General features: G+C 38.7%; 2 protein-coding genes across 2 annotated transcripts in view; both read right to left on the reverse strand.

Annotated features, from left to right (window-relative positions):
- The window catches only part of LOC140241795 (adipose-secreted signaling protein-like), a 100,691-nt gene extending 90,193 nt beyond the window's left edge, over positions 1 to 10,498 (reverse strand). Inside the window, exon 1 of the mRNA XM_072321546.1 lies at positions 10,337 to 10,498. Coding sequence (XP_072177647.1) covers positions 10,337 to 10,442 — 106 coding nt within the window. The 5' untranslated portion in view covers positions 10,443 to 10,498. The remainder of the gene's footprint in view (positions 1 to 10,336) is intronic.
- A 2,076-nt stretch (positions 10,499 to 12,574) lies between these two features.
- Positions 12,575 to 26,358, reverse strand: LOC140241500 (charged multivesicular body protein 7-like). Its single transcript, XM_072321229.1, has 9 exons — positions 26,076 to 26,358; positions 24,525 to 24,690; positions 23,890 to 24,081; positions 21,676 to 21,746; positions 20,918 to 21,029; positions 19,111 to 19,230; positions 17,581 to 17,685; positions 16,768 to 16,957; positions 12,575 to 15,565 (listed from the first exon to the last, which is right to left on the reverse strand). Exons 1-9 carry the CDS (start codon positions 26,336 to 26,338, stop codon positions 15,456 to 15,458), a joined length of 1,329 nt encoding a protein of 442 aa, XP_072177330.1. The 5' UTR covers positions 26,339 to 26,358; the 3' UTR covers positions 12,575 to 15,455.
- Positions 26,359 to 27,853: the final 1,495 nt, after the last annotated feature.

The raw sequence follows: 27,853 nt of genomic DNA on the forward strand, positions 1-27,853 counted from the left end.
GTACTTCGCAGCAAGGAAAGAACGATCAGTGGCCAAACTGCGCATGCGCGAATCTTGCATTGATGACCGAAGACTGACCCCACAGTCCCAATAGAGTTTCGCACGCGCTACGAACGATGGGATTAAAAATACCGATTTCCGAATCTCAATCGCGCTCACACACACGACGCTTGGCGAAATAATCGCGATTATTCTGAAAAATCGCACTAATAGTGCGAGTTGGATCGCGATAAGGATCGCGGTAATTAGTGAGATTTTTCTGTCCACACTGGAAAAAATTTCGAAATTTTGATCGCGATAAGAAAATCGATTTTTAAATCGCACTGTTTCCCTTGTGTGTGAACGGGCCTAATGACTAATATATATTGTAGCCTTGTTGCATCATTGTATCCTTTCTGAATAACAAGTTTCATGTTTCAGTTCAAGTAAGTTATGATTCACAATGGACAATACAGGCAATTAATGACTACATCCATAAACACACGCATGATTCTCCCCCCCCCCCCCTACACACACTGATGCTACACCTACACCGTATCTCTACTCTGGCACGCACACTCATTAACACACAATAGACATTTTCAATAGTTCTATTAAAGTGGGCCTGTCCATTGTGTCACTATTCAGCACATGAATCACAGTTGGCATACAAGTTGAACATCCTACAAAAGGCTGTTGTAGGCAAGTGTACATAACAACTGTACTTTCAAATATTGGTCTACAAAGCAAGGCATAATAATACACACACGCACACATATGTTTGGAACGATCATTTGACCTGGACCTCTGTACACAGAACTTTCCTCGCCTCCGACAGGGAACCAGCAGGGCCTCAGATTTTTACATGCACGACCACACGCTTGACATATCAATACTTGTACGACCTGGGGGTGTTTCATAAAGCTGTTCGTAAAGTTACAAACGACTTACGAGCAACTGGTGATCAGTTCTTGTGCTAAATTGTGAAAATTCTGATAAGTATAGCACATCAGAACTGCATGATCACCAGTCGCTCGTAAGTCGTTCGTAACTTTGCAAGCAGCTTCATGAAACAGGGCCCCCTGTGATGTAGTGTATTTACATTGAACACAACAACAACAAGGCAACCACACCCCAGGGACCAAATTCTGGGGTGTTGTGGTCTAGTGAAGACAAACTGTCCTTTCAGTTCAGGGGTTCAAGCCATGCTGCAGCACTTATTAATATTTACTTCAGCAATTCACTTTATCATAAGTGAAGCAAGCTCTTCATTGCTATATAGGTTCATAAATGGGACTGTGGTTAAGGTCACCATCAACCAATGGAGTCCAAGGGGTATTTTGGCAACTATGAATTTTATGGCATTAAATTTACAATGGAGAAATGTTAGACTTACAGGAGAACTGGTTAAATTCATTAAATCTACACAAAGTCAGAAGAGAATTGACAAAAATTTGCCAACTAGAGAGAGAAATTGGAACATAAGTTTTCTAAATTGTGTTGCCAAATCAAAAATGCATTATGAATTTTAAAATTTTTGTTTTTGAACAACAAACGGTTTCAAATGATCAGTAATTTTCTTACTCAAAGTTATGAACCACTATATTAAACAATGGACTTTAAAAGTTATGATAACCAAAAATACAGCACCAAAACCACAGAAATGTGGTTTCGGTGACTCGTGGAGCTAATGTTGTTGGATTCATCACGAACGTGCCGCATGTACAAGTACATGTAGCTAAGTACTTGGCTGAAGTAGTCCCAAGGTACAGTGTAGCGGAGCGAGTGCACTGATACATGGCAATTTAAAGGGATCGTATAGTTTTGGTTGAGACCAAACTTCAGATTTCTAACGTTTCTTGCTGAGATAATGAGAAACCTCTTATGAAATATTAAAGAGCATGTAATTCCAAGAGGGAGCACTACAACATGGTAGATAATCTCTATACGTAACTTTATATTCAAATATCATCTTCCAAATTTGTTCCATTTCCACAAACCGAGACTGTCCACTCCTAGAGTGTGTCCATGGAGAGCTACAAAGTTTCTGCCAAAGGGTAAGCTATAGAAGACATAATTTACCTATACTCTCACACGGTACAAATAAATGTACTTGACACGATCTCCTGACCTGGACCTCTGTCCGCACTGTTGATTTTCTCACCTCCAGATAGTGGGCTCACAAGTCCTGAGATTTCATGCAAGACAAGAGACCTTAATTGTTCAATTCTGCCATTGCACACTTGAATTATTGCATCTAAAATACTGAATTATGGTCACAATATATTTTCCCATGTTATCATACAAGTTGCTTTTCTTGGTTATTTTTTTAAACTGTCAACACCTTGTGAAGGTTGATGAGTAGCAGAGACAGCTAGGTATCCATACTATTCCAAATGGTTGACAATGCTTAAGAACACACACAAGACAACCCTACCCCCCCCCCCCCTTTACATGTCAATAAAGACTTTTCAATTGCGTAGACGTGGATGCCCTTTCTTGTACAAGAGTGTTTCCAAATTGCTGCAGTCCACTCGTTACGTCCGCGGTGTTATCACCTATTTCGATTTTTAGTGCACACCATTCATGACATACTCCTATGACATCATGGCCCCGTCCCCTCCAGTAAGTTGGCAATCGGTGCGCCAAGTGATGATGTCACTCACGTCCTAAATCTAGAGGGATATGTGAAATCCTTGGAAGACACGTTCTGGATTCTGGCATTGGACGTGTTCGAGAACCTGGAGCATGCGCAATTCCATTAAATGACGTCATTGCCTCGATGTCCACATCCAGGACATGAAATCGAAAAGTCCCTAATACTTATAACTTTCCTGTTCCCCCACATCTTGCCCCACATTACATTAACCCCCCACGCACACACACACAGACCCACAAATATACATTACAGTGTGAAGCTGAATAGTTTACAGTCTCTAACTAAAATTCTATGACTACCGGTATCTGCTTCGATGCATTCATGCAAGGCCTGGATGGGATGAATCTGTTCTTCACAGAACCATGCATTCACGACAATAGGCCAGTACTCATGAAAAAGCCCAGATCACCCACACTTGACATTTGATGCTGAATCGTACGTGACTGAAATCAGAAAACGGTACCAGGTAGCACATTATGTTAACAGCAAGCCTACACTAGGCAATACCAGGTGTAGACGATATCAGAACTCAGACCCTATGATATTTAAGGCCTTACATATAATATGGCAATGAGCTGCTTGGTGGAGGTCTGTGCTCTCCGAGTGTCTTATTTCTAGCTTTTATCGTCAGTGATTAAATTATTTTATTATTATTATCATTGTTATTATTATTATCATCATTATTATTATTATTATCATCATTATTATTATTATAATCGTCATCATCATTATTATTATCATTATTATTATTATTATTATTATTATTATTATTATTATTATTATTATTATTATTATTATTATTATTATTATTATTATTATTGTTGTTATTATTATTATTATTATCATCATCATTATCATCATGTCATTATCATTATTATTATTATCATTACTACTACTACTATTGTTATTGCCAAATATAACACATGAATTGGCAAATATCCTCGTCTGCTACCTTGTAAAAGGTTTTCAGTGACTGTGGCCCATGGGCCTCACCACCCAGTATCGGTTGGTTTTTGTGGTTTTGACCACCATACTTCACCAGGATTTCTCCATACCCTTTACAAGATGGCAAGGGCTTTCTTTAAATGTGCATAGGACTATATATAGCTCTCCTACACACCAAACTCTCCTCCAGTAGACATGGCAATGAGAATAAAGTGCTTTGGGAAAGGACAACACTGCCAGGCAAAGGCTTGAACCTCATTCACACAGGGAAGCCCACAGGTTTAACCACTCAACCACAACAGTTCAATATTTAGGGCAGCAATAGCAGCACATGGTAACAGAAGGGCCAACTACATATATCGCCAGTCTCTGGGATCTGGCATGAGATTAAGCAGGATTTGTGCAAAACCAGAATAATGAGGACCAAAGCACTGAATACTAGCTTTTGCCTTTGCATAGCATACACAGATACCCACACTGTAGGTATTTATCTCATCACACACTGTCCAGGTTTGAGCTGAAATCACTGATCAGATTGTTGAAACAATGTTCAGGATTAAACAGTAAAGCTCAAAGTTTGCATCAATCATTTACAGCCTCACAGCTTGGGTATGAAAGATCAAAATTCATGTAAGACCAGAAAGAAGAATACAATTATTCTGTCTGACTGAAGTCATACATGAGTGCCAGAACACAGAGGAACATAAAATTTGTTTTTCCTATGAATATCATAGCTAAACAAAAAATGAATCTATAGACAAAATTACTTTTTTTTTTTTAGAGCAAGTAAGACCACTGTGTAATGAGCTGCACGACTAGCAATCTTAAAGAGCCTGCAATTCATCCCAACTTGTTTTGTCGGGAAAGCAGGCAAAGTGAATCAGTTTGAGTCTGATACAAAATGTAGACGCAGGAATAAAGAGTGGTGTAGGACTGAAGCATGGTTATCACTGCAGTGTGGAGGAAAACTGATCAGCAAAAGAATCCCATTTGCATGCCTTAAATGAAGAGTTGTATAAATACAGTGGTATGTTGAAGAGAGTATCATTTTAGAAACTCCCATAAAGTATTGAAAGTGGAAGGTAACATTTAGTACATTTTTGTTGACCGTTAGATTTTGAATTGAATTTTTTTCGGGGCTCACCGTAAATTCCAGTACATTGCTAGGCTACCTTTGCAGACCCATGCACTGCTTGTGTGTCCATCATGTATATTTTGTGAAGAAAGTTCATCAAAACTTACAAACATTTCTATACACATTCTTGCCACACACTCTATATGCTATTACATCAGCTCTTATACTTTTAGATTTGTGTTTATAGATAAAAAAAAAATACAGAAGACTGCAACAAAAAGGCTTAAGTGTGGCTGACACACAGAACTACTGAGTAGTTGAGTTTTGTGCATTATTCAAATTGTAGATAACTGTTGACTTCCAAATTTCTCAGCAGTGGCCTAAACAAGTCCCCTGAGGTTCATATTTAATGTGTTTGCTGCATTTTGGGAGGTCTGTAAAAGGTATCCCCTACCTTTAAATATAATATCTAACAAACTTCATGTGAACAAGGTTAGCATTTATAACATGCTGTTTACATTGAAAGTATATTGCTACACTAGTGTATATCCCTCAGTCTGAGTAAACACAGTGGGAGGAAAGTAGACTTTATCAAATTTTCATTCAAGATACATTGGCCTTTGGCAAGACCAATGTTCAGGATTTAAACATATTGGAAATTCTTACCCCCCCCCCTTCCCCTCTCATATCTTTATTGTGTTTTTTTGTATTACCTGTAAGGCAAGAAATGTTCGTGGCAAGACATTTTTGCAAATTGGAGCCAACAACCTTTTTCGCGGCATGAAATTTTCGTGAATTGCCACTGACATAGATGATGTGTTATAGTGAAGACAAGAACTTTTGCATGCATTCTAATTTCGCGAATCTTGGCTCTTGTGAAATTTGCAGAATTAAAGTGTTTGCGAACATTTCTGGTTTTACAGTATATCAATCCATTTATGGTCTTCCTCCCCAACACACAATATACCGGTACTGTATAATACGCTGTTATTTTCGCGTATAGTTTCGCAAAAGAGGAGATCATAGACATTTTCGCAGGATGTCGTTTTGTGTTCTTTTTTGCGAATTGACACCAACGCTAACATTAACGTACTATTACCAGAGCGCATGGAGACATTTTCGCTTGTTAAATTCACAATCCACCTGTGACTCGCAAAATTCGTGAAAGTTAAACCCTCGCGAAAATAACAGCTTATTCAGTACACACATCAGAAGATGCAATGACATTCAGTTCAGTGATTCAAATGTGTCAGAAATGCTCTATGCATGCCCATGATTGCTTTGTTAAATAAACAAATCGGTAATGGTAAATGTAATCAGCATGAAGAAAGATTGTGCTCAAAATATAATGCAAATAAAACAAGGTAAAGCGAAAATTTACGCATGTGAAGTCCATCATGGACATCGAAAAAAAAAACTGACACAGATAATGTATAATATAAGAAAAGTCAGTGCACTCACACATTTTTTTTGTGTGTTATATTCATGTTCACAGGAGAACAACCTTCAAATCAACTCAAAGTCAGGTGGCTATTTCATCCAAAGTTCAGAAAACACCGCACCTTTTCTTTTTACACTATATCTTTTGTCGAATTTCTGTTTGTGAGAGTTGGGCATGCAGAATGAAGAGAGCACACAGCTCTGGGATGTAATTACTTTCATATTCGGCATGCTCCCTCAGGATATTTTGTCACGTCGTCGTAAGAAGTGGCTCAAGGCAGGATTGATGTCTGGTACATTATGTCACTGGAGCAGGAAGAGTCATTTCGGAATGAGTGGCACGGACCCCGTTTTTACAATATGACCTGCGGACGAATATTCAGGGGTGCATTATACCCCCCTGAGAAGAGTCGGGGGTGGGGGGTGGGGGGTGGGGAGAGAAACACAAAACAAAAACAGAACTGAACGGTGACTTGCGAGATCGTTTCTGTGAAACGTGTTTCAGTTGTCAGCAGAGAATATGGATTACTTCCTTTTTTTTCTGTTCTTTTCATTTCCTTTCTTGGTCTGCCCGTCTGCATCTGATTCTCCCCCCTCTCTCTCTCTCCTTCTCTCAGTCACAGAAGTTCAAGTAGGGAGTAATTAGATTTGTGGGAAATTTTATCTACGTCTTCCTGCTTTAGCCGCAAGGCTTCATTAGACATTGTGACGGGAGGAAAAAGCACGGGAGTTCACGGGAGGGGGAGGGGGCGAGTGATGAGAACATGGAGAGCTAGACAGGGAGAGTCATAAGAGAAAAGAGGGGTGTGGTGGGGGAGGAGGGTGACAAGACTAAGGAAGGGAGAGGGATAAACACAGCAAGCATATTGACGAGAACAATGAAGGAGAAGTTAATGAAGTGCTCTACACTTTACATGGAGGTATGCAAACAGCGGCATGCCGCCCAGGGGGATCAAAATCTGTGAACCCTAGAAAACTTAGGCAATTTGAGGGTATGTTGCAATCAGAAGTGTACAGATACTGTACGAGCTGAAATTTTCGCGTACAGATATTTTCGCGAATTGCTACTTGAGGACATTTGCGCGTGTTGTTAACTTCGCGGTTGCGACGGTCTAACTGAACGTAACTATTTGCGCGTTGTTATTTTCGCGTGTTGTTATTTTCGCGGTTCAAAGGCGATTCGCGAAATTCGCGAAAATAAAACCACCGCGAAAATTTCAGCTCGTACAGTATGTGCTGTGAGTGAGAAAGGGCAGAAATACTCTTCTACAAACATCTTTCTTTCCTTTCTTTTTTTTTTTTCATCAGACCAAAAAAAAAAAAAAAAAGCTAAAGAAGGTCCCAGTATAACAGATCATCTTAAACTCTTGTTAACTATTGGGCAAACCGAAACCCACAGATACAGTGTATGTAGCATGAGTACTCTTACAGTTGACATTTCATTCCCCAAATAGTCACCTAAGACTGGATCACACGATAAGCATCCTAGTCGGATGATCAATTAGTAAAACATAATCAAACATTCAGTATTTAAAATGGCAAAAATCACAATTCCTGATTGCCCTGTGGCTTGTTACCCATGCAGTCATTTCGTACAAATTTCAGTATCTACTCCAGTATGATTTCAACTCAATCTTGTCAAAATACAAGCAAATCTAGATGATAATTACAGTAGCATTGACAATGATGGTGAAGATAGTTCTGGAAAAGGAAATCCTATAAAAGTAATTCTCTGTTTTGTTAAGGACTACAGAAATTTCTTGTTGAGGGTACAGGAGCAACAAAAAAAAAAAAAATATGTGACAGCTGAAAAAGGAAAATGCTAATATGTAGGGAGTCTCAATTAGGTAGCTGAGCATCATTGCAAATTAAAGTTGCCATAATAGGATAGACCCTGTAATGACCTTGATAGCAAAGTCATTATGGTTGAGGTTGCCATAGCAATGGTATCAAGGTTGGTAAGAAAGAGGCCCATTCTACCAGAGAAAATGGAATAAACCTGGGGTATTTTATCAGAGTACCACCAATCAGGCACAAATTACATACTGTATACTCCATATACTATATTTAACAAGTCATTGAATTTGTCACAAATTGGGACTTCCCTACAATTTACGTTCGTTTTAATGAATGGTTAAAGTCACAATCAGGGAATGCAGTATCGGTAATGAACGGCGAAATGTATGCCTGCAGGTCGCAGTCATGTCAGGATATCAGAGTTAATATTTTCATATGTTTTTAAATTCCTGTAAAGCACCAAACTCACAGAATTCACAAAGATAAAAACCTGGCAAAATATATGCCATACAGTACACCATACTGCAAAACCAGAAACATTGTGAATTAGAGTTCTGCCTTTTCACAGCATGAAACTTTTGCAAAATGCCACTGGCATTCAATTCATTTTGTAGGAAAAAGAAAAACTTTCTTGTTCATTTTACTTTTGCCAATCTTGACTCCTCACATAAGTTTCATGCACGCACAAATTTTTGGTTCTACAGTTAAGAGCCCTCAGATGATGAGTAAGTCTTGCAGAGTTTTATATTTATACGCTAAAGACAGTCATGAATGTCTTATTCTGTTCCAGTGTCAATTTCTTTTTTCCAATCAAAGCGCAGGGGGTCATGAAAGGACCACTGAAAGGTACTCACCAAAGGGTAGATCTGAATTGGGACTATGGAGGAAATGTATGACTTGAAATACCATATTATGTTATGTATCCATATATCAAGACAGCTGGTATCAAGAATTAGTGTTTTACAGACTGCAAAGGAATCACAGTATTTGTGTGGTGGCTAATGGATTAATCCTCCAAGCAATGCTGATTTCCAGTCAGCTATCTGCACTTTAGTGGAATCATGTTTTTTTTTTTTTTTTTGTTTGGTTTTTTTTTTGGGGGGGGGGATTGAGAATAGGCCTACATCTGGAATACTATCAAAGGCCGGCTAAAAATCTAAAACCTCAATTAAGTGAATTATTGGGAATGGCTTTTTTTTTTCTTAAAACTCTAGTGAAAAATAGTCAAGCTTGTTTGACCTGAAGATAGCATTATCAGAACTCAAGCCTCCTCATAATAGAATTATACATTATCTAGCATTTTTTTTTTTAATCATATTTTTTCCACTGGCACTGCCACTGACCTGCTACCCTACTATAACACAAGCAACTGTGTTTAATGCAGGAAAATCAGCTCAGGGGAGCTCACCAGAGTAAGAGAATATAACTTTAACTATATATTAAGCACTCTGAGATCGCAGACCTCCACCAAGCATGCAGCTCATTTCCACCACTGATGTAGTTCTTCCATAGAGATATCAGTGATTTCCACCCATGTATACTTAGCATTGTGTGCTGAAAGTCGCCTGATTTCCCAATATAGAAGCCTGACTTACGTCATAAACCCTCAGCTGCACGGGGCGCCTTGCCCTAGCAGAAACTAGAGCACGCACTTTAGTGCGCGCGTGCAAACCTCAAATATGTGCAGCCTGAACTCCCAAGTTCATTGACCCTACCTGCCAAAATATTAAAAAAATCCTTCATAAATTCCCCCAAAATTCTCGGATCACTACCAAAATTTAATCATCTGTTACTTGTATCATTCTAAACCTTTCCTGCAAGTTTCATCCAAATCCGTTCACTACTTTTTGAGTTATTTTGCACACGGACAAACTAACAAACCAACGGTAGGCCTAATGAAAACTATAACCTCCTCCCTTGGCGGAGTATTAAGAAACTTAGGTGCTGAACATATTTTTACCCTACCTCTATTAGCCTCTTATACACAGCTTTCAACATCAACAGATTAATAGCTCTGAACCCTATCCTCCCTGGTATTACAACAAAGAAACAGATTTGAGTTGCTGAAGTGAGGGCTGGGGGGGGGGGGGGACAGGTTACAGTCACAGGCTGAATGACCAGGTGGAGATAGGAAGATGAAAACACAGTAATTAAGCTTCATCAGTTGAAGCACTGGCATGGGGATATATGTCATTTATGAACTTCCTGCCAACAGAACTGGTCGGCAGCTTTTGGTGTCATTGGCTTGCACGAGGTCTAGAAGTCTAACTGGTTACAGCTGCATCTAAAGTGATTTGATCGCAAACCGCAGTATCGCGCCCCACGCTTTGCCAGCGAGTTTCCGCCCACTTTCTCACGGGCACCCGCAGGCGTCGAAATCGTCAGCTCCGCGCTGGATACTTCAAGCTCCTTCCAACTCCTCCAAGCCTCAAATGTCTTACCTTCTGATTCAAGTCGACTGGCTTCGGTATCCATCTTTTCAGGCAGAGGCGCAGGTTCACTTTCCACATCCATTGATGAGTCAATGTCAGTCTTTGGGACTTCCATGTTAATACCAACAAAAGGAATGAGAACCGATCAAGAGTTCCAGTAGTGTCTGGACAGTGATTGTAAACAAGACAGTGTGACGCGACGCGCAGTCAACAGCATTATATTATACGGCTACGGTTGCGGCACGGTGTGAGCGATGGGATGCGCCCATCAGCTCTGCACGTATCGGATGCAGTCGCGCACGTAAGCGGGTTTGGTGTGTCGATTTAATACGGAGAGAGAAGTAAACACAGGACGATAAGTCGGTTCGAATTGAATCGTATTGTATGTCAATCGCAATGTGACCTAAAAGACACAGTCTGCGGCAATACCTTTGTGTAAAATTGCTTCATACATAAGCTCAAGAATATTCGAATGCATCCTAGTTTGCTCTGACAATGAATCAAACTACATACACACGCACATTGACATATGAATAGTATAAGGAGAAAAACTTTTTTACATTTCAAAATTAGATGAATAATAAAGAGAGAATTAAGGAAAGAGTACTAAAGGTATGGTGACCACATTTTTTTTTTGTTCTGTAAATCATATATTAGATGGATCATATTTGGTTACAGTAAAGCACAGTGCCCTGATCTTATATTTTTTTTTCTTTGCACTGTTTCACAGCAAACTATATTCTGATAAAGTTCCACTGCTTTCTTTATACAAAAGAAAAAACATGTTTACTGTATGATCAGAATCTTTATTCTCCTATCCAAAGGTCTGATTACATGATTGCTTTTCCTGCAGCTTGGGGTAATCTGTACACAGCTAGGCTTTGGGGGAAAATGACAATGATTTCTTCTCGGATTGTCTGCCAACCTGTCGTGCCTTTCAATGCATCCATTTCCTGGCAAATTCCTGGAATTTTCTTTCCTCATACATATATTTCTACGTCATCTTTTGTGTGTTCATCCTTCCATATCTCCCTTTTCTCACTTTCTTCCTCTTCTCACAATGTGTCTACTTGGGTCTAGGGCAATTACCCCCTGGGCAATTACCCTGGACCCTTCCCCTGTCCCTAATCCTAATCCTGAAACTAATCCTAACCATAACCCAAACTCCTAACACTAAACCTAACCCTAACCCTAATCTTAACTCTAACCTTACCACTAACCAGTATCTAGCCGGGGGGTAATTGCCCTCTGGGGGTAATTGCCCGGATACGAATACTTATCTATGTACCCCCCCCCCCCATCTATCTCTAAGATGTATGCATGCATCCACCACTCTATTCATATCTCTCCCTCTATACCTACTACGTACGTATCTACCTATACATGTATCTACTTATCTCTCTACAATGCATCTACCTATTTATCACTCTATATGTATCTACCTACTTATCTACTTATCTCTCTACAATACATCTGTTTCTTTACAATGTATCTACCATTTCATCTCTCTCTCTCTCACTCTACCTGAATGTAATACTCTCTACCTGTATGTATATCTCTTCATCTGCCTTTCGCTCTGTCCCTCTATTTGCTATTGATTTATAGAGACATTTAATGTGACGTGTCATATAAGTACTGTGGATTATCACTATTACACCTACAAAATATCTACCTCACAATTCATCTCTTTCCTTATATCTGTAACGTATCTACCTATTCATATCTCCCTCCCTCTCCACCCCCCCCCCCCCCCATCTATCTATAACTAGTACATGTACACATACATACCATACTGGACATATATTTCTTTTTCTGTCTCTCTCTCTCTCTCTCTCTCTCTCTCTCTTGTACATGCCAGGCTTTATTTGTGTGTGTGTGTGTGTGTGTGTGTCTGTTTGTCTGTCTGTTGCTCTCTCTCTCTCTCTCTTTCTCCCTCTCCCTATCTCTCCCACATTTATGACACCCCTTTTTTTCTGACATTTTTTAAAAATACGATTTCACTCTTTCCCCCTACTCTTGCTCCTTTGTCATTATTTTGAACATTTCAATATGTCACTGCAAGGTCACTGCAGGGCAAGTATAAAAATGCACATGGGCACTCTGATCTCCTGTAATACGAATAGCATACGGTATATTTGGCTGTCTGCTTGGCTGTGCATGAGCAGGCAACAAAACTCCTTTTGAACACCATCTGCACAATATGAAGAAAGACACGACATAAATAGCTCTGAACGTGGGGCAGCAAACTTTACGCAGAGGCTTGTCTTTGCTTTATTTCATCTAAATTTCACAGAATATGAGTTCAGATTTATTTTGTAAGGCACATTAACAAGGAGGAAGTTTACATTTCAATTCTGGACAACATTGCATGATTTTAAAACCCTAAATATATGGGCGTAACAAACTTAATATGAGAGTACAGAATTACATGCCCATATACCAGCTATGCCAGCTATGCATATACGAGACACAGCCTTTCACTCTTCTTAATGGATTTTGATTCTAGATTTCTTGCTTTCCAGAATTTCTGCAAGTATTTAAGCTCTGCAAATCAGGCAGTTGCATGATCCAAATCCTACATGACACATCGCGCCGTATCAACTATCTATCACGGCATTTTATAATAATGCCGGCCTTTAAATCGAAGTCACTGATATAGCTACGCTAGAATTTTCGTATCTTTTCATAGCAACAGCACACATATTCTGCCAAGGTAAATGTCAACTTGCTACCTAGACCGCCTACGCCTAGATTTGAATCACTCATGTCTGCAAAACTTTAAGCATGCCTTCATTTCTGTTCCTCATTTGCGTAAGAGATGGCACAACTCAACACTGCCAACATAGCAGCAAAGAAATGTTTGTAACATACTTTGGTATTTAAACTCCGGAGATGGTACAGGGCACTCCTTATACAACAAACACAGTTGTGGTGAAATTTCAATACAACAAAGTAAAAATTCAGGTCTTAAAATTATAATCATTAAAGTCTATGGTGCAAAATTCCCTCCGTCACAAGGAAATTTTGATATAACACAAGAAAACTGCTGGTTCTGAGGACTATGTATATCATAGCAGGAGTAAATGGAATATTTTGCTATCATTGTCAGCAAATCAGAACCACAAATGGTCTTTGACACAGAATATTTGAAGAGTTCCTTTCCAAAAAGTGCTAAATCCACTTGTAATAGAAGAAGAAAAAAATAGATTTTTATTTCACAAGCTTTTAAGTGTTATCACGCAATTACTTTTTGTTCCATAGGAATAACAATAAAGGGATGAAGAAACTACATGTATGCCTCAGAAAAATCTACGTGTCTACACTGATTTTTTAGCAACATTTGGAACTGCCCACTACACAGCTGGGAAAACTAGCCAGCTTGGCCGTACTCTGGGATCAAAGTGCAGTCAAGCATGCACACAGATTTCCGATTGGACCCAGCTGGATTCAATACCTTTTTTTTGTTGTTGTTGTTGTTGACCAAAACAGAAATTGATTGAGTACATTTTAGAACAAATTTTACATTTTAATGCCTGATTTTTCGATTTTCTCACAAGAAAATAAATACTTTGAAGAGTTTACTGTTTGAGACTACTAAAAAGGAATACATATCTGTAAAAATGTCAAATTTGATGAAAAATGGATTTAGCACTTTTTGGAAAGGAACTCTTCACAATATACTATAGATAAATCCTTACTTTATCATAAACTTGTAATCCAACTACAATTTCTATTACAAATCAGGAAGTTTGTATCATGCCTGAAACTTCATTTTGTCAAATACATTGTGTTAAATAATGTTAATCTCTGTACCATAGCAAGGCATGGTCTCTTCATGTGATTAGACCATGCAGGTATATATCATTAATGCCACAGAAAGGAGTGTAGTCCCAAACAATACATTCATCCCCTTTCTACAACTATTATCCTACATCCTTAGGCTAACTTTGGATCTCATGTGGGGAGTCAACATTCCAAAATCCTTGACAATCCTTGACAATAGGGAGACCCAAATTATAAAATGAGAACTTAACCCGTTGAAGACTAGTCCCGAGTATACTTGGGCGGGTCTCTTTGGGAAATGCATGTTGCAGCAAAATCAGTCCATCTTCAAGGGGTTAATATAAATGGAAATCCAATGAATGTCATCGCACATTGATATGAAGCAGACTGTTCTGGCAAACCGATCGTGGAGCTACAGTATAATGAGATCACTAGGGACTTCTTGATTGCGTCGTTGAAAGCATTCAATGCATCAGGTGAGAGAGGTGTTAACATAAAGTAAACATGTGCCGTTGATTGAGTTGGAAAACTTTCTGATTTGGCACAATGCTTTCATACCCTCAACTATAGTCACCGCTCACATGTGCAGCTATGAATTGCTATGGACACAGTAGATAGACAGCAATAGTTATTGACTGTTAATGCTTCGTAGATGGATTATGAAGCCATTTCACAGATTTAAAAAATAAGGACATTAAGAGGACAATGAATAATACTTTCTGTACAGAAAATATACCATTTCCTTCATAGGTATATCCATGAAAAGAATATACAAATTTTTACCTGTTGTGCACATCTATCGCACAACGTAATCAGTACACTATCACGATACTGGTTTTTATGTATACCCATATCATCCATCTGCACATACATTGTACACGAAAAGCTCATACTGTAGTAACTCCAGCTAGCAGTGTCTTGGCAATTGCCACGGCAAGATAGGGCCATGAGCTAATCAATGTAGGGCAGTGAGAGGCGGTAAGCAGAACTGGGGTCACCGGCAAAAAGTAGGGCAAGCATGTTTGAAAAAATCTGATTATCACTGCTTGACGCATGCGCAGTAGTGCTTGCATGAGACAGTCACCACAGCCATCGAAAAGGTGGTTGCTAAAAATAAAGAAGTCCCTAATTTTGATCTCTCATCTCAAGAAAGCCTGTCCCCAAAGAGAGAAAATAAATTAATAAATAAACAGATCATTCAAGCTATTTAGTGTGAACATCACTCTGTATGCCATCTGCTAAATATTTGGTCCTTGGCTGACTATTCTATTTTCTTTCATGATGCACAGATTTGTGAGATATTTCCATTCCCTCTCTTAAAGTCTGTTCAGATGACAAGCTAGCTTCACAATGCCAGCTGGACCCGTCGTATACTGGCATCCTGTTCCGATGTCTGGGGAGAGGCGGGCTTATGAGTCGGTACCTTTGGCAACTCCGAGAGAATATCCCTCTCACCTGTGTTGGTGGAGACAAAATGGGCGCAAAGAGACTCTAGCAAACCAGCGACTCGCTGTATACTCTTAAATCTCTGACTGTGTGCTCTAATGGATGCAAGAATTCTGTATTCAATGTTACCAGCAAACACAATAGGGAAACGATGGTTTGAATACAAAAGCTTATCTTCGTGATCTCCCTGTAAGCAGCTGATCAACACAAAAATATGAGACAGATATCAAGCACGGGTAAGTTTGATGGAAAATTTGAAGCAAAACATTTCCAAATAAATATGTTTCAATGATCTGACTGTCAAACTCTTAACTATGCACAAACTTTATATGCACAAATGAACATTGTAAGGCCAAAATCTACTGTATACGCCAAATGTTTCGCAAGGTTTTTACTTTCGCAAACTTTGTGAGTCAGGTGCATGCTATTCACAACATTAAAAACACGCGAAAATTTTGACTCTGATCCCCATATTGATGTGACGTACGCATGTGCATTTCTCTGTTTGGTACAGGACACCTCGATCGCGAATTTTACCACTTGTGAAATGGTTGGGAATTCCTGATTCGCAAAAATTATAGACTCGCGAAATATATGGCATATACAGTACTCTGTCAAAGAGAACGGTAACTGATCACAATATACTATTTGTAGGTCCATGTATTAGAAAATATAATGCACACAAAATGCATATTGTTACTGACTGACAAACTGTTCTTCGTCGACATAAATGAATACTGATCATTAAGTGTTTAGAGTAACATATAAAGAAAAAAAGAAAGTGTTTAGAGTAATAGCCATGGTAGTTATCATGGGCATACATACTCGGGTGGTATGAATGCCTATCATTTTTATCATAGCTATTACTCTGAACACTGACAAATCATTCATTTACGTCGATGAAAGGCAATTTGTCAATCACTTGCAATAAAACAACTCGATGCAAGAATCATCAATTTGAACAGATAAATCATAGTTTGAGTGGGTTTCCACATTTTACAGAGCAAAATATCATCTGTATGTGCTCTTGCATTGTACATAAACCATGCATTTTTTTCTACCTTGTGTTTATCCATATTTTGACCATAATGGTTATATATTATAATGGAAAAAAAAAGAGTAATAATCAAGAAGATCTGCATGCATGACCTCTGCTCTAGTTGTCAGAGAGACCCGGGTAACATGAGCTGTATCGCAATTCCATGTCTTACCACTGGTGTGGGCGTCTCCTTCAGTTGGACCTTGTAACGTCGTTGAGAGTTCGCCATCGCCACGTAGGAGGGCCTCTAGCTCAGAGTCAAGGTCGTCGACATCCACGTTAGCCCCAAAGTTGACCGTTTCATCAATGGCCTTGTTACCCTGAGCTAACGTATCGTCCAGTTCATTGCACATTTCCATGACCTGAGAAAAGCACACCAATCATATTTTGTCTTTGCCATGAAGCATTCATAACAACATGTAACCAAGAGATGTAAATTCATAATTAGTGGTACCAATGAAAGCAACAAACGTATTACGTTATTTTCAGCTTTGCATCATGCTCACTTCATGACGTGTAATGATGTCACATGTTTAGTATCCTGTAACCAAATTGACGGGTAAAAGAGAAGATATCAGTAGACATCACTCCTCTCCATTTCTACTGACTCCTTATGGCTTGTCAAAATTGTTCTGTATTAACGTCCAATCCTCCCAGCTACATAAGTTCTGTTATATGCTTCCCCATGACCATCAGCTCCAACCTCCGATATGTTAAAAGCACCTTTGATATGTCAACAGCATCAAAACTTAATGGAAAAGTCAACTGAAAACACAGCCAAAGAACTGAGAATTAGTCCAAATGTATGCTGTTTACAGGCAGAGAGCTGCAGAGATCTGCATGCCGATACAAACTTGCCATCAATGAGACACGAAAGGAAAATAGACTATGACGATCCAGTGTTTCCTTTCAACGCATCATTGATGTCTACTGAGCAGCAAAATGCATATTTCACCTCAGAATCACTTCTCATCACATAATTTACCTCTTGCACATCTGATATTGTTTCATCCATGGCTTCTGGTGTCAAACCATTGTCGTCTAGGGTCTTTCTCAGAGCTTGCGCACCCGTCTTAAACGCATCCATAATCTGGTGAAACAAACAGGAAATGAAGTAATTTCATGACCTGAACCAAAATTAGCATCACTGTGATTTTATATCCAACAAAAAAACTGAAAACATGTTATCACTGATGTCTTAGGAAAACAAAATTATTTCATCATCTGAAACATGGGCCTTACTTGCACTGATACAGCAGAAAGGTGAAGTGATCTGATCAATGGACTTCTATTACATTTTTTACATCACTCACATTATTCCATAACCACAGATAGATGGACAATATTTCATTAACATAGGTCACATAAATATGGACTTGCAGACAATACTCTTGCTTTTGTTTGAATGCCAGATGTTCATAATGCCTTGATACACCAATTCCTGAAATCGCAAGTGACTGCTAAATATCAAATTCAATGTATTGACAGTGTATTATAAGGAAAGAGAAAACATTGCAATGTAATCCTAATGACTCCCCTCCCCCATCTTACTGCATGACAGACTTTTAAGAGACAATGTTTTGTTTTGCTTTGTTTTGTTTTGTTTTGTTTTTTTCCTCCCATGTTAGACTGGCTGCTCTTGGGATGGGGGGGGGGGGGGGTCAAGAGGGGAGAGAGGGGCAAAAAGTTTGGGTACTTGGTTCAACTTTGTCAAATAAAGTGTTCTTCTTCTGTTATGACGGCACTTTCCCCTCACCCATCTGCATTTTCATTATGATATTTCAAGTTTTATCAGCCATATTTACAATGGTAGACACTTTCTGTCATACAGCTAACAAACTGTTGATGGTGATGCTGCTTGCTGCTGCTGCTGATAATGATGGCAATGATGAAGATGATGATGATGATGATGATGATGATGATTGCAATGATAACAATGATGATAGAATATTGGAGACAAATGATTGTGTACATGGTCATGAAGTAATTGCCTTCTTATTAGGTATGGGTGCCCAAGATTGGCAAAATTAGATTAATATCTACTGATAGCTTGCTTGGATTGCTATGGCTGATCACATGTAAATATCAGTGGTTGCCAATTTCTGCTGTTTTGTTTGTTTGTTGTTGTTTTTTGTTGTTGTTGTTGTTGTTTTTGTTTGTTTGTTTGTTTTTTTTTTTTTGGGGGGGGGGGGGTTCAACTCCAGGAGCAGCTGGATACCTTATTCTGATTTTCACCAGAATTGCAGTAAAACCAGAAATATTCACATCATGAGACTTTTGCAAATTGGAGCTGACTGCCTTTTCACAGCATGAAGCAATCACCAATTACCACTGGCATTCAATGCATTGTGTAGACAATCCCTTTCTTGTGCACTTTTACTTTTACAAATCGTTGTTTCTTGCAAAATCAGCTTATTCATGCACACACAAAAAAAAAGGAAAAAAAAAAACATGTTTGGTTTCACAGTACACTAGGAGGAAAGCAAGACTTGCAATTCCAGGAAAGAACATTTACCATTTTCTCTGATTCAGAAGACTGTAGCCTGTCTTGGAGTTGTTGTAATGTGTCTAGAGTAGTTTCTGTGTTCTCCAGCCGCTTCTGACATAGTTTCTTTCTCCTCAGGGCAGTCTTTGCCTGGCATGGTAAAAATACCAAGAGACAAGTGATGTACTATACTCTCACAAAATCAGGCAAAACAGAGACAGACGTATAAAATGTATTACAATTTTTTCTGGGACTAACTATCTGTACCCCTGTGAACACAAATTTCTTGACTGAATCATCTTCAATCTCTACTTTCAACTACAAAATTTGCTGTAATCTATGCTGTATACTTAGACGTAGCCTATAATCTAGGGGGAGGATGCAGATATTGTCTTTGCTGTTACACTAAACGTCTGATGCGGCGAGACTATTGCCTTTGCTAAGCGATACATCTTATACAACTTGACTACGAACAGTGGCAGCATCAACTGCCTTCTGTATGTCCACTCATCTTGCTTTAGTCATTGTTTTCTTATTATCAACTAAATCAACTAAATCGGTGGCAGTTTTTTGTATGAAAAACTGCCACCAGTCCATATCCTATAGTCAATAAGAAAACAATGGGTCTAGGGCAATTACCCCCTAGGCACTTGCTCCAAACTCTTCCCCTGACCCTAACCCTAATCCTAATCCTGAAACTAATCCTAACCCTAACCCAAACTCTAACCCTAAAACCTAACCCTAACCCTAATCTTTACTCTAACCTTATCACCAATCAGTATTTAGCCGGGAGGTAATTGCCCTCAGGGGGTAATTGCCCTGATACAGAAAACAAAAACTAAAGCAAGACGAGTGGATATCGGCGGTGGATGCTTCACATGCACCCACTGTTCGTAGTCTCGCCACATCAGATATTAAGTGTGACAGTAAAGACCACAGCTGCATCCTCTGCCTAGATTACAGGCTAACTTGGGCGCAGTGCCACTACCCGGTACATTAAAAAACAAGTCACTACTTTGCATACCATGTCTGTACAGTTGCCTTTGTTTGCTCGTTAATGAAATACTTTCATTATGAACAATTTGTTGCAACACATGAAGCTTACCGGTGAAATGTATCAACATGGCAGCTTGTGGTTTTCAGCAAAGTGTTGTTAAAGTATAACAGATGAATAAAACAAAGGAGAAACATTTTATGACCTCTCGAAAAAAAATTTTGCTATCAAATGCTTCATGGGTTTTAATATACAGTGTTGCTTCTTGCACTTTAAGTCATGCTTACTACTAATCAAAACAGTGTGTCTGTCTCTGAGACATATGTGCAACATGGGGAGCATTTATGGCAAACTTTTCTGGATAGAAACATGATTTTGAAGCTGTGTTTTGTGGTTTTAAGTTCCCTATGAACTACAGTCATGATTACATGAATGTTTTGAAAGATGGTTTTAAAACACACTGTGCGATTAAAAACCATGCTTCACTCGGAACAAGGTTTTAAAAATCTTATGAACGCAACCACAATATCAAATATGGTTCAATTGACATCACAGTTGCCTTGCAAAAAAAAAAATATGCAGCTCAGCTCAACAGTTGCTCTAGATCAAAATATGCAATCCCTGTTTAACCTACCTGCCAAGGGACAAGCTGCTCATAGTAGGGTGCACAGTGGCACAGTACAAGTAAGTCAGAAACGTGCTCAGGAGAAAATCTCAACACTCCTCTGTCAACCACGTTTTAAAACAGTGTTTCAAAAGCATGTCTCAAAAGTGTGCTTCTCCGTATGCACAGTCTTTTAAATGCAGCCATGGACAAGTACATACAAAGCGTGGCAAACTTACCGAAGATTTCATTCCTTTGTGAAGTAACTGCTTTGTCTCCTTGTCCTGTTGCTGTATGTTGGCTGTGAGTCTCTCTATTGTTCGCTGCATGGTGTCGATCGTTTTCTTCAAACTAGTCATTAGAAAACATGGAAGGAATTTCATCATAGGACATGAAGGTCTGCTTACCACTAGATATGTACTGTACAATTGTCTGGAGTAAGTAGAAAATACAGTCAGGAAAGTGATATGCATAAATCTCAAAAACTGCTCGCAGTAAATTAATATAATAGTTAATACACTTCCAAATATAGTTTTGAAATAGTAGTGGGTAACATCAAAAAAAGCTTACTATTATAACTTCAAAGAGAGTATTTTCCTTGTGCTACACACCATTTTGTTCCCCTTTCTATCAACATGAATATATTATTAAAGACTATGACACATCACCCTACAAACCAAAGAGTTTTTTTATCACTATTAGTATCTTTCAGCCAATTACCTTTTAAGTTTACCCCGTAGCAATGTACACACTGTCCAAAGTCCCTAGCACAGAAAGCGCTAACCACATTCTGTCAATGTGTTAACACAGGACACTTTTCAGAAGGCTTTCAATATAACAAATGTCACTGCAATGATGAACACTCAAGTGAATGATAAAAGACAATAGATTTGAAATATAAAAAAAAAACAGAAACACTTAAAATATGTATTTAGCAAAAGCATATAGATAATCAGATTCGACCAATTTTACTTTTAACAAAAGAGATTGTTCTTACGCAAGTGTGCCTAGTTCCGCTGCTGTGACTGGTGTGACAGCTTTCTCCCCTTTTGAGGCAAATTTGATGATCTGCAGAAATTAAAACATCATAACAAAGTGATAATTTGAGATGAGCAAATACAAAATTTCATCCTGCAGAACACAACAGAAAATGCATCTCTTACAATTCTTATCTCTATCAATCAAATCTGGATTATTGTCATGAAAATAGTCCATCTGCAAGAAACAGAAAAAGAGGGAGTATAAATTTAATTCTGAGGATCACAAGTGACCATCAAATGGTCATTTCTGCCAGGAGCACAATGGAGATTCTGCCCTGATGTTAACTCCAAGCTCTCTAAGTGGGTCTCATGAACACTTTTCTCAGACAAAACAGAAGCTGGAAAACAGTCACTTTGTGAGAATCATTGATCTGACCACCCATAATAACTCATGAAATAATTCAACTGATCTTGTGAGAGAAATATTACACTTGCTGAATTTACCACCTAATTCCCCAAATCTCAACACAGTATTTGCATCACAGGCAGTAGAGTTTTCCTTTGTGTTTATTGTGTGTGTGTGCCTGTGTGTGTGTGTGTGTGTGTGTGTGTTTGCACTTGCCCATGGTGGAAAACGTGGACATACATGTACACACAAACTTTATATTTAAACCGAGGACATCCAGCGAACCACGGATGTCCTCGGTTTGCAGACCATTCCAGACGAGCTGCTTTTGCATTTAGGGGTATATGTTTGTAGGTCCTCGATTAACATTACTGTAATAAGTCCTCGGTTGTATGGTAATATACAAATGAGTCCTCTGTTGACCAGATTCCTACTGACACACAGGTCCTCGGTTATGTGGTAAAATTCTTGTGGGTAAAGCATGTTCTCGATTTCTACCACAGACATGTATGTGTGTGTGTGTGTGTGTGTGTGTGGTATACAGACCTCATCTCAGTTCTTCTAACTCATTCTTTTGTGTTGGTCTTGATGATAAATATATTCATGACATCAAATGTACAGAGAATAAACAAAGACTTTCTCTATAGAGTAAAATATCCCGTTTGCGGCAGTTTAAGGGTTGTTAAGGGTTTTTCCAACTTGTAAACAAATCAGGCAAATTATTTTCAACCATTTCATATATCATAGACAAGATTATTCATTAACGCAATTGTTTTCATGAAAGAAATTTACCATTGACCAACGCAGTTTTCATGATTTACCAGGGCAAAACCCGGCACAATTTTTGCCGATATGGGCGATTTGCGACGTAGTATTTCTGCTTGCGGCACGATGTACAATCCCTATGCAATACGCGCGTGCTCCGCGATCTTAGCTGAACGCCTTCACATGTCTCGCGAACATTGCGTAAGCGCCAATTCCCATTGCGAAAGCACGTGAAAATAGCGTGCGCACATGCATTGGCCGCAAACAAGATCGCAATTCTGGCGGTGTTGTTGATGTCTTTCTCGTGTTTTTCTCTTTTTTTTTTCGATGGTAACTCCACTTTCCGAAAAAAATGGCAGCCCACATCGGCTCGCGAAAATTCTATTTTAAGTGAGGATATGTTTTCAAAATCCATGAACATCGAGAAAACGACAAAAAATCCAGTTTCTTGGACCATTGTTTCTTAACTGTTATGTTAAGAAGTACCGAAAATTTCATTTTGGATGCGATATGTTGTCATTTAGGTGAGAAAATTTCACTTTTGTCAGAGATCGTGCCCATTTTAGCGGTTGGTTTTTGTTGGTTGCTAGTGTGTTAGTATATGTGTAGTGTGCATGTAACAGTGCAATGCTGTGTTTAGCTGTATATTACCGTGTATGTTGTACCTGCCGCGAACGGCTGCACGGCCGCATAGTGACGCAGTTACTCTACTACAATATCAGAATCCAATCATTCCAATTCATTACAACAACCAGTAGTAGAAAAAATAGTGGTGCTTTCCTAATTATCATCATTAAATCATTACAATTTATCATCCTAACTATTCTGCATCCATTTACACAGGGAAGCATCTGTTTAGACACAGTTTTCACACAAAACTCTGCCACTATCATTATCCAAGCATTGCCAGATACCAATTTATAAACTTGTGTCAAAATGTACCATGGGTAAAATGATCTTGCATGGCAGGATATTTGCCCCAGGCACTATTGGAACACATGTGATCTTAGAACTGTCAAAAGGTGTCAGATGATTCTGCTGTTCTCGTACCATGACTTACCTTTGTGCCTTCATTGGTGGTGACAAGGATGTCCTTCTTCCTCTGCAGATGGAGGAGGACCAAATCAAAGGAAGACTGGTCCCTGCACAGGTCTGCGCACGCCTCACGGAAAGTGGCATAGTCCACCACGTGATCTGTGCTGGCACACTGCACACTTTGGTGATGTCTCTCTAGAAACGCTGCTGAACATTCCTACACAGAATATGACGGGAAGAGATACCATTTACCAAAATATTATGCTATACATCTAACTTGGTATTATGTTTTAGCAGTTTTTCCATGTGCTAGTTGTCAATTTGAGTCTTGATTTCAACTGATATCAAGATAAGAATATCTCTTGATTTCACAAAAATAATAGCTTTTAAGAATTATATCCGGTCCAGATTTTTTTTCGAACAAAAATTGATTATTACTTAAATTTTCATCAAATCTCGCACTTCTTTTTCCATTGAATCAAGAACTGGCTACTGGTATCTTATTGGAAAACTGAATCAAAGCTGTAATCATTAATAATATGCACTGTAAATCAAAGCAGGGGCCCTTTATACTGATAGCTTGATATCATTTTACTATGGATGTACAGTGAGTAAATGAAATGGAACAACTCAAACTACTAAGGGTAGGGTCATTCTCACCTTCAACAGTTCAGCCGACACATATTCAACCTGGGAGGATGCATCTCCTCGAGGAAACACGGAGGTCATCGTCCATCTTAGTGGTCTTCTGATGAATGTATTGACACCCCACGACAGCCAGGCAGAATCTGCTTTCAGATCATCAACTCTTATGAGTTGACCATTTCTGTAATTTATCAGAATACACACACAAAAAAAAACCACACCACCCAATGAGTACAGATTTTGTTAAGTTAAGGTACAAGTGTACAAATCTGTAGAATGTCCTGTGTTAAATTACACTGACAACTTTTCACTGGAAGAAAATCCCTTCATTCCTCTGCTTTCAATTCATATACCTCATCTGTATTGTGTAATTCAAAGACATGGACCTTCTGCTGGATCTACACAGACATGCAAATTAAATGGAAATCAATTTTCCATTCACATAATTAATGCTTACAAATACAATGCTCAAGGAACACAACCAGAAACAACATCTTTTCATTTGATGCACACCACCTATAAGTAAACAACTTAATTATGAATATGATTTATACAGTCTATGTTTGCACAGTGCTGGGATCCAGTCCAGGGCTTGCACTGTCAGTAGGGTTATACTCTGATCTCTGGTGCTATCTTAAGCCTAATATTTGTTAAAAATATATACCTAACCAGTATCACAAAACTGAAGTTGGTGGAAGAAAGCTAAATTTTTTCTATGCGGGAGACACATAACACATCTGGAGTGTAAAAACTTCAAATCGCAAGGCAAGTTTCTAGTATCAAATAGGGCCCATAATGAAGCACTTTTTTTACCATTAAAAAAGCAGAAGTCAGCATACCCAACAATTCACATTCGCTTGCTAACTTCAGCAGAATGGGCGCTTCTGCTGTAAACATACGCATTGCTGGCTAATTTCAGCAGAATGTGTACCTCTGGCATACACGTGTACCCATAAAATGAGTGGCCAGTGAATCTCAAATTGGCATTCACATATTTCTGCATGCACTCGGCAATGTTTATTGCAATAATTTAATTATTCATGGCCAGTTATTTGCACCTTGATGACATCGTAGTTGTACAGAAGTTGAAACAGAATGTGTATTGTGAGTATTGTTGGACGTACTACTCATCGACCGCCTTTATTTGTAACCACTATTTCACCAAAAATATTCAACAGATTTAGATCGATCTACCTCAATTTCGTCTCACTTTGGGAGAAAATACCGCAGATCCTTACCCCATGCTCAGATTGTCGCTCCAACTCCGTATCCTACGCACGTAAATCTCGGCGATAAACACACAGGTTTTTTTGGTGCACCCGTGGTAGCTCATTTTTTAAACCGACCACCTGTTTTCCCACTGAAAAGCAAGTTAATCCAGTGAATGGGCAAATATGTGTTAACAATAATTACGTGTTACTAATGAGGATTTTGCGGTCTAGCATGTTGTTATCATGGTTATTGTTTATAGCGCTTGGTTCTCCGATCCGGCCCTCCTACAAAATGATTTTTAAAAAATGATTTTGATCTCTTAGTTAAACTACAGCTACACCAGTACCATAGTACCTATGCATTTCTTTGACAACTCCGTCAATACACTGTGGAAGAACTCCTTTCCTCTCAAACTTTGTCAGCAGACTATCCACACTGAAGATGAATTGGTGTTCTGTCCGTCCCACCTTCACTACCAGTTCTGTCCAGAATTTCAGCTTGTTGTCCCAGTCACGGGGATTCACCTGGCGATTTGCTCGAAAGCCAGAAAACAGGTAGCCCATACGCTCATCATCATCCCAGCAATCGGGCAGGTAACTCGAAGACTTCTTCTCCATGTTGGGTTTATCAAAAGTTCTTGCTGCGATCTATGCAACAGTCAATGAGAACATTGTTTACACTCACACGTATACAATTCTGTAAGACGCAGCTGGCCTTCCCTTCGACAACTACCGTACAGTACATGATTGTAATGATACTAGTGATGTTCGCACCCGTACCATCGTACCCGTGTGTACACACCGTCTGTGTGTTGTCCGTTGACTGAAGCCGGTCGGAGTACCCAGCTGAACGACACTGCTATGGTGTCTTTCATATGGTAAACAACAAATAAGTCTCGATTTTTTTCTCTCTCCCTCTCTCTCTGTTTCCCTGTGCGTTCCAAGCTGTTGAGTCTTTATCGAGTTTTCTTCCATTTCTTTCCATTCTTTCACCTTGCCTTTTCATTTATCTGACATAATATCTTTCTAGACGTTTCTCCTCAAAACAAGCACGTAGGTCGAGTTCATATTTGTTGTTGTTGTTGTTATTTGAATTTATTTGGCGTTTATCATTCCTCGAGGAATATTTACGCCAGATTTTCGTGAAAGCTGCGTAGCCTTTTGAAGAAGAAGACATAGCTATAAATGGTAGTTGCAAAAAAAAAAAGGAAAATGCACACATCAGAAATGAAAATATGGGGAAAGGTCAGCAAAATATATGCATCGATCAAACTTTTTTTTTCCTCAAAAGGAAGCAAAAGGTGGAGTACTGCAAGTAGCATTTATATACATAACAACTATTTTTACAAGACACTGCAATGTTGAGTACCTAGATATAGTCACACTCATTTCAATATTCCTATGACCTATTTCAGTCATATTTCATAATGTGACCTATTTCAGTCATATTTTACTCAATTATTATTGTTGTTGTTTTCATTCTACACTGGAAACCAAAGGCACTTTTTAAGTATTTTATTACTCCAAAGGTTTTTTTGATATGAAGACAAAATTATTATTATTATTTTTTTTATTCCAAACGTTCATTAGTATGCATCTTCTTTTCATTTTGGTATTTACAAACCTCATTTCTTCTTCTTCTTCTTTTTTTTTTTTTTTTGGAATGATATACCTTATGCCATTTTCAGATTAACAAATCTTCAGAATGTTGAGGAATCTTATTTCATTTTTGGATTAACAAGCATTCAGAATAACAAACATTTGACCCACTTTTTAATGGTGGATCAATTTGTGTGTTGTTGTTTTTTTTTTCATACATAGGACCCTCATATACAAGTCCTTTAGCTTTATCCAGATTAACAGATTTTCTCTGAAGATGACTTCATAGTATATGAAGAGGTCAAATTTTATCAATCTCAGATAAACTTTCCTTTGCATATGTGCTGTGAGTGGTGGTAAAGTTGGTGTGATGGGCTAGCTACCCTCCGTAGGCCTATACATTTTTTTTAAAGTGAATCTTATATGTGAAACATTTATCATAGGGCCTATACATGTTTGTGTGCATTTACAGTGAGTGATGTTAAATTAGGTATCCATAAAATGTCCTCTTTTTTATGCCAGTTACCTTCGGAA

Source organism: Diadema setosum, chromosome 18 (assembly GCF_964275005.1).
Source record: "Diadema setosum chromosome 18, eeDiaSeto1, whole genome shotgun sequence".
In the NCBI taxonomy this organism is placed as follows: Eukaryota; Metazoa; Echinodermata; class Echinoidea; order Diadematoida; family Diadematidae; genus Diadema; species Diadema setosum.

Bases quoted from the DNA above. Each gene is read 5' to 3' on its own strand.
- LOC140241500 (XM_072321229.1), bottom strand. From the start codon at position 26,338: ATGGAGAAGAAGTCTTCGAGTTACCTGCCCGATTGCTGGGATGATGAT. The intron at 21,030-21,675 runs GTAAGAACAATC...TCTAATGACTAG, and splicing joins GCGGAACTAGGCACACTTGC to TTTGAAGAAAACGATCGACA. The intron at 16,958-17,580 runs GTAAATTATGTG...TGCTTTTCTCAG, and splicing joins CAATATCAGATGTGCAAGAG to GTCATGGAAATGTGCAATGA.